General features: G+C 49.3%; 1 protein-coding gene across 1 annotated transcript; it reads right to left on the reverse strand.

Annotated features, from left to right (window-relative positions):
- Nucleotides 1–528: 528 nt before the first annotated feature.
- Nucleotides 529–1,461, reverse strand: LOC119696402 (olfactory receptor 14C36-like). The gene has a single exon (XM_038126116.1). It carries the CDS (start codon nt 1,459–1,461, stop codon nt 529–531), a length of 933 nt encoding a protein of 310 aa, XP_037982044.1.
- Nucleotides 1,462–13,321: the final 11,860 nt, after the last annotated feature.

The raw sequence follows: 13,321 nt of genomic DNA on the forward strand, positions 1-13,321 counted from the left end.
AGGCGTCAGCGCTGCCCCAGCAGTGCCCATGGCCTGTCCCTGCTGCAGCCCCGGCACTGCCACCCCCAGCACTGTGCCCGGCCCCGAGAGCACTCAGGCCCTACAGCAACACCAGGGCCACCAGGGCAGCGGGGCAGGGCCACGGCAGCAGCACTGCCAACACCAAGTGCTGCTGCTGCTGCTGGGCACAGCTGCTGGGCCAGCACTGATCTGCCCCCAGCTCTGCACACAGACATTGCTGCTGCAGCTCCAGAGGAGGCAACCAAAGGGCATCTCTGCAGAAAACTCTGCTAGGAGATCCTTTAGTTCCTGTAAAGCCTGCAAGAGTACAGCCATTCATTGACAAGTTCTGTGGCCACAGGAAAGGTGGAGAGAAACCAAATGAGAAATGGCACAAACAATGACATTTTTTGTGGACAATATGAAAAAAAAAAAAAAACCAAAGAAAAATCAGCTCCAAAATGAAACCAACAAGAAGTATTAAAGAATACTTTTATTAGAAGTGATTGGCAGAAATTGGTCAGCAGTTTAATGTTTCTGAAAGCATCCAGTCATCAATGTCCACACTGCAGCCTTGAGCTCCTGGTTCCTCAGGCTGTAGATGAGGGGGTTCAGGGCTGGAGGCACCACTGAGTACAGAACTGACAGGGCCAGATCCAGGGAGGGGGACGAGAGGGAGGGGGGCTTCAGGTAGGCAAACATGCCAGTGCTGAGGAACAGAGAGAGCACGGCCAGGTGAGGGAGGCAGGTGGAAAAGGCTTTGTGCCGTCCCTGCTCAGAGGGGATCCTCAGCACAGCCCTGAAGATCTGCACATAGGAGAAAACTATGAACACAAAACAACCAAAACATAAACAGATTGAGAACACTATGAGCCCAAGTTCCCTGAGGTAGGACTTGGAGCAGGAGAGCTTGAGGATCTGTGGGATTTCACAGAAGAACTGGCCCAGGACATTGCCATGGCACAGGGGCAGGGAAAATGTATTGGCCGTGTGAAGCAGTGAATAGAGAAAGCCACTGGCCCAGGCAGCTGCTGCCATGAGGGCACAAGCTCTGCTGCCCAGGAGGGTTCCGTAGTGCAGGGGTTTGCAGATGGACACGTAGCGGTCGTAGCACATGATGGTCAGGAGGGAAAGCTCTGCTGAGATAAAAAATACAGTCAGAAATACCTGTGCAGCACATCCTGTGTAGGAGATGTTCCTGGTGTCCCAGAGGGAATTGTGCATGGCTTTGGGGACAGTGGTGCAGATGGAGCCCAGGTCAGTGAGGGCCAGGTTGAGCAGGAAGAAGAACATGGGCGTGTGCAGGTGCTGGCCGCAGGCTACGGCGCTGATGATGAGGCCATTGCCCAGGAGGGCAGCCAGGGAGATGCCCAGCAAGAGGCAGAAGTGCAGCAGCTGCAGCTGCCGCGTGTCTGCCAATGCCAGCAGGAGGAAGTGGCTGATGGAGCTGCTGTTCGACATTTGCGGTGCCTTGCAAAGGGGATCTCTAAAAAAAGTAATCATGGAATAGTTGGGTTTGGATAGGACTTCAAATATCCCAGCACAGCCTCAGGCACTTTCCCCCCACTGCCTGCCCAGGGCTCTGCTGCCTGGAGCTGTCCCTCCCTGCCAGCAGCTGCTTCCCTGTGGCCAGGGCTGGGCCCTGCCAGTGCTGCCAGAGCCCAGTCCCGCCCTGGGGGCTCAGCTCTGCCCTGCAGACCCCTCCCAGCTCAGGCACTGCCCAGGGGCAGCTCTGGCTCTGCAGGCTCTGATGGCAACCTTAGAACAACCCTGAGGAGGTTGGAAAAGCGACACTGATGCTGCCTCTATGGGGACCTGTGCTGATATCTGTCACTGCTTGGTTTAGTAATATCTGAGAGCAAAGTTGTTTGTTTTTTTCTCCACCTGAACTGAGAGGTGAATATATATGTGCAATTTCCTATCCAGGCAACCCCGAGCAGTATATTAAAAAAGCAAAATATTCCTTTTTATGCGCCCAGTGCCTCACTGTGCTCAGTGTATAATCTACTTGGAAATGTACTGGAGTTAAAATGTCCTGCTGGGAGCAGTCATGAACAATGTAACATCCTCACCACACAAGGAGAACACTTCTAAGCCTTACCAGCTGTCTTCTTCCACCCACATCTTGCCCCCCCAGTGATGAGAGCAGCTGCCAGGGCTGGCTGAGAGCTGTCCCTGGCAGGCAGCAGAGTCCCTGCCCCAGCACAGCGCCCTGGGCTGCAGGAGCCTGCTCTGCAGGACAGCCCTGGGCACCCCTGGCTGCTCTGCACAAGAGACAATCAGAGAATGTACTCACAGGGTCTGTAGGCATTGGGATGTTCCAGCTTTAGGCGAGCACTGCAGGAGCTGCAGCTGCATTGTCCTGCAGCCAGAGGTTCCTGTGCCAAGGGCTGGCAGGGATTCTGCCCCAGGCACTTCTCAGCACCTTCCCAGCCCTGACTGATTGAAGCTCTCTGTGCCTCTGTGCTGTGCCCGGGCTGGCTGCAGGCAGTGCCCCAGCCCTGCTGGGCTGGCAGAAGAGCTGCTCAGCAAGAGAAATGTGCTTTTCAAGCTCTTCTTGGTTACCAGGGCTGCCTCTGTGCCAGGAGCCCAGCCCAGCTCAGCAGCACAGACACAGCACAAGGACTTTAATGAGCCTCTGGGGCTTTGTGCTCAGGCCCTGAACATCAGTCCCTGAGAGGCAGCTGAAGAAACCTCTGCAGAACTCCAAGTCACAATCACACTCCAAAGTTTCTTGGACTTTTAATGGGTCCCAGGGAGGGACACGACTGAGAAAGTGTCCCCAGGCCCCAGGCAGAGCAGAGAACTGCAGGCAGTGATGACAGCTGGGGACAAAGAGAAGCCAAGGCTTGGTGCCCTGGGGCACAGCAGGCTCTGTGCCACCAAGGGCTGGCAGGAGACACCTTGTCCTGAGCCACTGGGGCTTCCTGGCACAGCCCCAGCCAGGCTGGCCACTGGCAGCCCCTTGGCCTGCCCTCAGCATCCCCCCTAGCCCACATGCCAGTGGCCTCAAGGATCTGCTGGAAGGAGTCCCTGGGGAGCCTTGCCCAGGAATGGCCCTGGGGGTTCCTTCATGCTCCCAGGGACTGCAGGGTTTTTCAAAGGACTTTGGGTTTGGCTTTTGCCTTGGAGTCTCTGAGAGGTTTGTGCAATGATGGCCTCCAATGATCTGCTGTAATTAGTCCCTGGAGAGGCTTTGTCAGTTGCAACATTCAGTGGGACTCATTAATACTTCAGAGTACTTCTGCTTTTTAGCTACTTGGTGTTTCCCTTTTGATGCAGACTCGATGAGAGTGATTGTGCAGTCACAGCCTCCAATTATCTGCTTTATTAAATCCCTTGAGAGCCTTTATCAGCAATGACACTCAGTGGGGCTCATTAATGCTTCAAGGTACTTCTGTTTTTTTAAGGTACTTGGTATTGCCCTTTTGGTACAGACTCTGTGAGAGGTTTGTGCAATCATGGCCCCAATTATCTGCTTTAATGAGTCCCTTGAGAGCTTTGTACTGGCACTCTGTCGGGCTCATTAATGCTTTGAGATACTCAAGGTTTTTTAAGGTACTTTGGGTTTCCTTTCCACACCACATCTCTGAGAGGCTTTTTTGTGCCATCCTGGCCTCCAGTTCACTTCTTCAAGGAGTCCATGAGGAGCCTGTGTTGGGGATGGACCTCAGTGGCACCCATCAATGATTTGAGACACTTTGGGGTTTTCTTGTGAATGTGACTTGTGGCAAGGTTTGTGCAATCTCCTCTCAGGCCCTGAGGTTCCAGGGCTCAGCTCCAAATGCACCACAGGGCTCATTAGGATCAAGCAAGTCCTGACAGTTCATGGCTCTGCCTTGATTTCCCTCTGCTCCAGTGCAGTTCATCAGGAAGGTTTTCCTTTTACAGTTATGAAGAAACATTTCAATGACGTTCTAAGAAATATGTAATCCTATTTTAGAGCACATTTTATCACTGTTCTCTTTTGTGAAGAGCTGATTGCAGCATTCTGTGATTGATATTGATGTGGGACTGCTCGTAAGGAGGTCTGGACAGGTCAGAGAAGTTGTACCTTGGAGCTGACCCGATGTAGACAGCCTTGCCTCACATTCCCCAACCTCATGTGAGAAAAAAATTTTACTTTCAAAAATTTAAATGGTTTATTAAGACCTTATCAAAATACAACAGAAAAACTGAATAAAGAAAAGAACACAGTGCCAGGAGCAAAGGATTTAGGCACCATATGTTTATCTACAAAATAGATGCTCTGTCTTTTATACCTCCAGTACCTCTCAAAGTCTTTTCAATCAACTCCTTCTTCGCTGTCCAGTGGTGGAGATCACTTTCTTACAGCTTGATTGCAGGTCACGTGCTGCCATAGTAACAAGCCCACCCTCCCAAATGCCCCAACTACTGAGGCCATCCTGTGATAACAATGCAAGGGGGAGGGGAAAGATAATTATACATCGACAAAACTTCTCTTAACATATACTTAATGCTTAACCCTTAATTGTGAGAGTCAACCATAGGATTACTCATCTATAACAAACCCCCCTTTTCTTTTTCTAGAAGTCATTTTGCTCAAACAATTAGGTCAAAGATTTTCTCTCTCTCTTGAATGAGTCATACCAGCATCAGTTGACATGGGCAAGGACAGTGGGAACAGAAGAAAAAAATCTCAGTTTTTCCTTAGACACACTTATTTGGAATGGACAAAAGGGCATCACAGAGGTCTGGTATGGCTTTAACCGCCATCTACCGTGCCTGTGTGGCTGCTGCCCATAGTCAGTGTATCTTAGGGGTGAGTACAAAGGCAAACTCAGTCTAATTGGCCTCTAGTCGCTGTTGAATTAAAAGACAACTGAGGAATGATAGAGGTCTGTTCTCGCCTTTTGTCCCGACCTTACCATGCCTGCGGGACTGCTACCTGCAGCAGGGCTATGGAGTCTTCTTGGTAGCAATCAAAGGGGCCAACCTGGTCTTGCCCTCTATTCCTTTGTCTTATTTTCCTAAAGAAGCTGTGCCATTACCTTTCACAGTCCCTTGTGTGCTTCCCCTCACCAGATGCTGGTAATTCTCACCCATTAAGACAGGAAGACAGTTCTCCAGCTGGTTGGTGGAAGCCTGACTCTACTTTTTGGGTGTCTTGGTGTTTTTCTGGTTGTCTTTCAGTCTCTGCTTGAGAGTCAATCTCGTTTCACCCAGCCTGGATGTTACAGTCCACTCTTTGGGTTCTTCTAGTGGGCCTTTGACTCTGTTGGCATGAGTCCATCCCCGCTCTGCAGTTCACACGGCCAATTCCATGGTGAGCAGTACCTGAAAGGGATCTTCCCACTGAGGAGTTAGAGGCTGATCTCTCCATGACTTAATCATCCCCCAATCCCCAGGATTAATATTATGGATTCTGAAATCCAGGGTGGTAGTTTGAGGAATTTCCCCTTTATGCCTTAGCCCTTCTAAGGTTTGTGCTCTAGACAGAACATATTTCTTGGCATTGGTTTCCCCTTCCTCACAGGGGGCAACCTTCTGGGGTGAGGTCAGGAAGGGTAACCCAAACATCATTTCATAGGGTGAAATGCCCAGATCTGACTGGGGTTGGGTTCTAATTCCTAATAGGGCTAAAGGGAGACATTTGATCCATGACATTCGGGTTTCAATCATTAGCATAACTACAGCTCTTTTCAGAGTTTGATTCATTCTCTCAACCTGACCAGAACTCTGTGGATGCCATGGAGTGTGTAACTCCCATTTCATTCCCAGGGGCTGAACAACCTCCTGCAATATCTCTGATGTGAAATGAGTTCCCTGGTCTGAATCAATCCTGTTTGCCATCCCATATTGGGGAATGATTGATTCTAGAAGTGTTTTACTCACAACATTGGCATTGGCTTTCACAGTGGGTACCACCTCTATCCAATGAGTCAAGTGATCTACTATCACTAGCAAAAACTTCCGCTGTTGTACCTGGGGAAGCTCAGTAAAGTCTACTTGGATGTTTTGAAAGGGCCTGAAGGCTCGTTCTCACCCTCCTCTGGGTGTTTTCCTCATGGTTTTCTTATTCACTTGTTGACATATCACACACCATTAATTTACTTGCTTCGCTATTCTGAAAATTCGTATGCATCCCCAGTCCTTTAGAACTTGATCACTTTGTGCTTGAGTATCCCAGTGTGTTGTTCATGTATGCCTTCCAGCATTTTCTTGGCCAGGGGTTTATTCAACACTTGCTTCCCATCTGCTAATCTGCACTTCCCTTCAATATCTTTCTTGGCTCCTATTTTGAGGAGTTTTTCCTCTTCTGTCCCACTGAATACAGGGACTTCTTGCATTTCTCTCATGAGGCTTAATACTATGATTAGTTTTCCTGTCTCTGATTCAGTTGCATTTTTAGCTTCTTAATTGGCTAAACTGTTCCTTTGCTCCTCCTGAGTCGCCCATTTTTGATGTCCTTTAACATTGTCTTGGTTTGGAAAGACAGGTGTCTGCTAAGAAAGGCGGGAGCGTCCCCTGAAATGGAGAATGTGAAACCCCCCCACCCCCTCCGAATTGCTCTAAATTTCAAATTAAGGAGCTCTCAGGCTGTCAGGCAAAAAACATGGGAGCAGAAAATAACAGTTCTTTATTAGGGAAGGAAATGAAAGGATAAAATAAACTATGCGGTCAATTAAAAGAATACTGAGTCAGAACACAACCTGACACCCTGTTGGTCAGGGTGTTGGTAGCAGTCCAATTGGAATTGTGGCTGTAGTCTTCCTGGAGTGTCAGGTGTGGTTCTGTTGGAGCAGGGATCCTGTAGAAAGGGTGTAGTCTTCCTCTGAAGATCCAGTGGAAGAAGGGGCAGCTGCTGTTCCTCTGGGAAATCCAGTGGAGAAAAGCCGTGCTGGTGTTCCAGAACCTCCAGATTATATCTGGGTAGGAATGCTTGGCTCCTCCCCTGGGCAGAGCATCTCACAATGGGATGCTATGGTTCTTATCAGTCATGCAGTGACATTGAATAGCCTGTTATTAGCAGATGGAGGATGGTTGTGGAAGAGATAAGGAAAACTGCTCACTTAACAGAAGACAACTGGCATACAGATGGCAAATGGAATACAGTTTGCTTGGCAATCCAGGACATGATCTACCCCTTATTCTATTTCCATCTGCCTCACAATGAAACCTTACACACAGCTCTCACTTAAGACCAGGTTTCCCAGTGGTACACAAGAGCTTTCTCCACCTTTCTGCATTACCCTCCAAGTGTACCCAGGTCCTTGAGCAAAAACAATCCCACAGGTGGGTTTGTCTTTGCCTGAGGTGGGATTAATCCAAACAGTCTTCCCTGAAATATCCTTCATATGTACCACAGGGATTTTATCTCCATCCACTGTGTGCAAGGGTTCAGACTGGGCAGGACCAGCTCGATTGATGGACCCTGGGGTGTTGACCATCCAGGTGGCTTTGGCTTAGTTCATTTCCCAATTTATAAAGTTCCCCCGCCAAGTGCCTTCAGGGTAGTCTTACACAGTCCATTGCACCATTCAACTTTCCTGGCAGCTAGTGCATGATAAGGGATATGATATATCCATTCAATGCCATGTTCCCTGGCCCAGGTGTTGATAAGGCTGTTCTTGAAATGGGTCCCGTTGTGCGATTTAATTCTCTCAGGGGTGCCATGTCTCTACAGGATTTGCTTTTCCAGGCCCAGGATGGTGTTCTGGGCAGTGGCGTGAGGCACAGGGTAGGTCTCCAACCATCCTGTGGTGGCTTCCACCGTGGTCAGCACGTAGCACTTGCCTTGGTGTGTCTGGGGCAGTGGGATGCAGTCAATCTGCCAGGACTCCCCATATTTGTACTTGGACCACCGCCCACCATACCATAGGGGCTTCACTCGCTTGGCCTGCTTGATGGCAGCACATGTCTCACAGTCATGGATAACCTGAGAAATACTGTCCATGCTTAAATCCACCCCTCGGTCCTGTGCCCACTAATAGGTGGCATCTCTGCCCTAATGGCCTGAGGCATCATGGGCCCATCGACCTAGGAACTATTCCCCTATATGTTGCCAATCGAAGTCTGTCTTCGACACCCCTATTTTTGCTGCCTGATCTACCTGCTCATTGTTTTGGTGCTCCTCATTAGCCCGACTCTTGGGGACATGGGCATCTACATAGTGGACTTTCACTGGTAGCCTCCCTACCCTGGTAGCGATGTCTTTCCACTCTTCAGCAGCCCAAATTGTTTTTCCTCTACGCTGCCAATTTGGCTCTTTCCACCTCTCCAGCCATCCCCACAGAGCATTGGCTACCATCCATGAGTCAGTGTAGAGGTAGAGCTTTGGCCATTTCTCTCTTTCGGCAATGTCCAGGGCCAGGTGAACAGTTTTGAGTTCCGTAAGTTGGCTCGATCCACCTTCTCCTTCAGTAGCTTGTGCAACCTTTTGTGTGGGGCTCCTTACAGCTCCTTTCCAATTCCGATTCATTCCTACGATGCGACAGGAACCACCAGTGAGAAGAGCGTAGTGTGTTTCCTCAGGGGGCAGTTGGTTATATGGAGGAGCTTTTTCAGCCCGTGTCACTGGTTCTTGTTCTTCATCTGTGAAACCAAAATTTGCACCTTCGGGTGAAATTTGTAATTACCTTGAAAATCCCAGAGCAATTCAGTTTACCCATTCAGGCACGCTGTGTGTGATAAGAGCAATCCACTTGCTCCACGTAGCACTGGTGGCATGGTGGGTGGAAGGAACATTTCCTTTGAACATCCACCCCAGCACCAGCAGTCGGGGTGCCAGGAGGAGTTGCGCTTCTGTACCAATCACCGCTGAGGCAGCTTGGACTCCTTCATAGGCAGCCAAGATTTTTTTTCTCTGTTGGAGTCTAGTTAGATTCAGATCCTCTGTAGCTTTGACTCCAAAATCCCAGTGGTCGACCTCGAGTCTCCCCAGGCACCTTCTGCCAAAGGCTCCAGGACAAACCACGGCTCCCAGCTGCAGAGTAGAGCATGTTCTTCACCTCTGGTCCTGTCCTGACTGGGCCAAGGGCTACCGCATGAACGATCTCCTGCTTAATCTTGGCAAAGGCTTGTTGCTGCTCAGGGCCCCAGTGGAAATTGTTCTTCTTCTAGGTGACCAGGTAAAGAGGGCTCACTATCTGACTGTAGTCAGGAATGTGCATTCTCCAAAAGCCTATGGCACCTAGGAAAGCTTGTGTCTCCTTCTTATTGGTCGGTGGAGATATAGCTGTCATCTTGTTGATAACATCCATAGGAATCCGACGCTGACCATCTTGCCACTTTACTCCTAGGAACTGAATCTCACAAACTGGTTGGTTGACCTTGCTCTTTCTGATGGCAAAACCATCTCCCAGGAGGATTTGGATGATTTCCTCTCCTTTCTCAAACACTTCTGCAGCTGTGTTCCCCCACACAATGATGTCATCGATATCCTGTAGATGTTCTGGAGCCTCACCCTTTTCTAGTGCACTCTGGATCAGTCCATGGCAGATGGTGGGGTGTGCTTCCACCCCTGGGGCAGTCGGTTCCAGGTGTACTGCACACTCCTCCACGTGAAGGCAAACTGAGGCCTGCATTCTGCTGCCAGAGGAATGGAGAAAAATGCATTGGCAATGTTGATAGTGGCACACCACTTCGCTGCCTTGGACTCCAGCTCATACTGGAGCTCTAATATGTCTGGCACGGCAGCACTCAGTGGTGGAGTCACTTCATTCAGTGCACGGTAGTCCACAGTCATTCTCCATTCTCCTTTAGATTAAGGCACAGGCCAAATGGGGCTGCTGAAGGGTGAGCGGGTTTTGCTGACCACCCCTTGGCTCTCCAGCTCTCGGATCATCTTATGGATGGCAATCACAGCATCTCCAGTGGTTCTGTACTGTCGACGATGCACAGTGGAAGAGGCAATTGGTACCTGTTGCTCTTCTGCCTTCAGAAGTCCTACTGTAGATGGATTCTCGGTCAGTCGACGCAAGGTGTTCAATTGCTGGATGCCCTCTGTCACTACAGCTGCTATCCCAAATGCCCACCTGAGTCCTTTTGGTCTTTGAAATACCCACTTTGGAGATACTCTATGACCAAAATACATGGAGCCCATGGGCCAGTCACAATAGGGTGTTTCTTCCACTCATTTCCAGTCAGGCTCACATCAGCTTCCACCAAAGTGAAATCCTGTGATCCCCCTGTCACACCAGCAATAGAAACAGATTTTGTCCCCACATATCTTGATTAGATTAATGTGCACTGTGTACCAGTGTCAACCAAAGCTTTATACTCTTGTGGTTCTGATGTGCCAGGCCCACGAATCCACACAGTCCAGAAATCACGGTTTTCCCTAGCCTCTACCTGGCCAGAGGCAGGGCCCCTCTAAGCCTGGCTATCCTTCTTTCCCTGGGCATATGTCTTGGAGGTTCCTTCAAGGGGATCGGACATGTCATCATCATTATCATACCTGGTAGTTTGGCTACGGGCAACTGGAGCTGCTTCCCTTTTGGTGGAACTTCCTCTCTGAGCCCTGTCTTCCTTCCATTCACACACCCGTTGGGCCAGAGCAGCAGCAGATTTTCCATCCCATCTCCTCATGTTTTCTCCACAATCACGCAGGAAGAACCACAGCTCAGCTCGTGGGGTATACCTTCTCTCTCCATCTGGGAAACGTCTGCATTGGGTACCAGAACCTCTGATCTGTACTGCTGAGATTTGGAGAAGGTCTACCTAAATTTCTTCTTTGAGCTTTTTATGATTTTCCTCTATCTTGTCCTCTAACTTCTGCAGACGTGTCTGCACCGCTGCGGTTCTGGCATGTGTTGGGCCATGTACAGCACCTGCATATGCTCACAACTTCTTTGCCATATCAGGAATGGTCTCATCCCTGTCATCCCGCTGCATTATGGCCAAAGCAGAAGCATATTCATGTGGCCCAAGTCGTACGAGTTTTTGCCACATCACAGACGTGCATGGTACCAAGTCTGGATTCCTAGTTGTTATGTCATCTGAGAAGATAATCTCTGACACTGCCGTTTCTCTCAGGCGTTGGATCCCTTGTTCTATGGTCTTCCACTGGGTTTGCTGCATATAGAGATCATCTGCACACAGGTAGCTTTGTGCGACGCTGTCCAAAACCCGTGCCCAGAGGCTGTGAGGGTCAGCCCCCCTCATCATTCCTTGGCTGATGACAGGATCATGTGACAGGGATCCCAAATGCCTGCCTTCAGTGCCATCCAGAATTGTAGCCTCGCCTGCAGCATCCCAAAGACAGACTATCCAGCTAATCATGGATTCATCAGATCATTGGGTGTAATCCTTCCTTGAGCCATGAAGGTCCTTCAGGAAGAAGGACTCAATATTGGCTTCTGATCTTGTGCCTGTTGCTCTGACTCCTGATTTTATGTCAGGAAGCGTTGAGGGTCCTTCTCCTGCATCACAATCATCATCATCATCATCCACTGGTCGATCGGTCTTGTCTGTGCGCTTTCCACTTCTAGTGCCAGTAGCAGCAGCCATTGGTTGAGGCTTATTGTCTGGTTTAGCTGCTGGCTTAGGCTCACTGTCTGGTTTGGCTGCTGGCTTTGAGCCTGGGGTGTTGGCTGCAGCCTGAGTGACTGGGATAGCTGCTGATTTATCTCCCTGCCCCCTGCCCCTGTCTGCTGCCCTAGAGTATCTAGCAGTGTGCGATAAGCATATGCCAGGGCCCAGCTCACTGCAATGATCTTTTTCTCCTCAGGGTCATCATGGTACTTCTCTTTCAGCTATTTCCCCACCTCAGCTGGGTTCTGAATTTGTTCATGGGGAAAGTCCCACACTATAGGGTCAGAGAATTCCTTCAGGATTTGGCTCATATCCTCCCATTTCCCACACCACTCAGGATTTTCCATGCCTGGGTCTACTCCTGGGTCAGGGGTCTCATCAGCCCATCTAGAAATCTCAGCCCTCATTCTAGAGAAGCTGCTAACTGTATAGAGGAAGCTTACCAGAATAAATATCAGAAAGGTGGTCTCTTTAACATTCAGGGGAAACTGAACATTCTCCAACAGGGAGGTAACAGATTCAGAGGAGAAGAAGGAAAGCAAAGGCTGAAAAGCCTCATTCTCTGCTCCTCCTTTAACAAACTGGATGCATAACCATAGCCATGAACCATTCATACCTGGAACAGACCCCAGCATCTTTATAAACTTCTTACAAATCATTGCCACCAAGCCCAGCAGGATAGCTATTCTGGTCACTGCCCCTCTGCTGTAAAAACTACGTATTAGGGACAATACCAGAGCTATTTCTGGATAAGAAAATAAACCTAGGGACCATAGAGGTATTAAGATCTCAAAAAACCCTAGGGACCAGAAATGCATGCAAGCCTTGACCCCAAGAGACATTATGAATCCAAAAACCACGGCTATTAACTGCTTTAAACCAACACAGAATAATGGCAACCAAAATACAATTAGGACAGGGTTTTTTCCACTCTCTCTCATGCACCACGTTGGGCACCAAATTTTGTCCTGGTTTAGGGCAAATGTGGGAGAAAACCACAAAAAGGGGGCCCCTCCAGAAAGCAAACCCACACGGCCCCTCCCCACAACTCTTTCAGAAAGAATTCGTCAGAGACAAGTGGAAAGAACCTGTTTATTTAACAGGCACAGCAGCCCCCAGCACACAGAATGAACAATACTGGATGACAACACTCTTTCACCACTCTGGATAAGGATGACAAATTCAGAAAGCCTCTCTTGGGAGTGGTCGCTCTGTTGTCAGTCCCTCTGGCGCTGGGGATGGCTGCTGCAGCCACAAGGTGCAAACTCTCGGTGTTTCCCAGGTCCCAGTCTGGAACAGGTTCAAGTAGTTTCAAAAAAGGGAAAGGAAAAACAGTCCAGGGAAAAATTTGGACTGCTTAGCTAAAATAACTAATGAGCTAAAGCAAAAACCAAGAGCAAAGCAGGAGCAAAGCAGGAGCAAGAGCAAAGTGAAAGCAAAGCAAAAAGCAAAAGCCGCACTATGCGCTGCCCCGTCTCTGTGTCCCGCCAGCCGTGGGGGAGCAGGCTGATAACAAAACCAAAACAAAACATTCGCTCTTCAGAGCCAGTCTTGAAGGCACAGAACATAATATCCAGCATAAACAAAACACACAAATGGGGATACAAGCATCATAACGTCACCCTAGGACAATGGCAAAGCTGGCTTCTAACAGAATCTGGATGATCGTCTCTCTTTTCTCAAATATTCCATTGCCATGTTCCTCCACACAATGATGTCATTGACGTACTGCAGGTGTTCTGGAGCTTCACCCTTTTCCAGTACAGCCTGGATCAGTCCATGGCAGATGGTGGGGTGTGCTTCCACCACCGAGCAGTCGGTTCCA

Source organism: Motacilla alba, unplaced genomic scaffold (assembly GCF_015832195.1).
Source record: "Motacilla alba alba isolate MOTALB_02 unplaced genomic scaffold, Motacilla_alba_V1.0_pri HiC_scaffold_28, whole genome shotgun sequence".
NCBI lineage: Eukaryota > Metazoa > Chordata > Aves > Passeriformes > Motacillidae > Motacilla > Motacilla alba.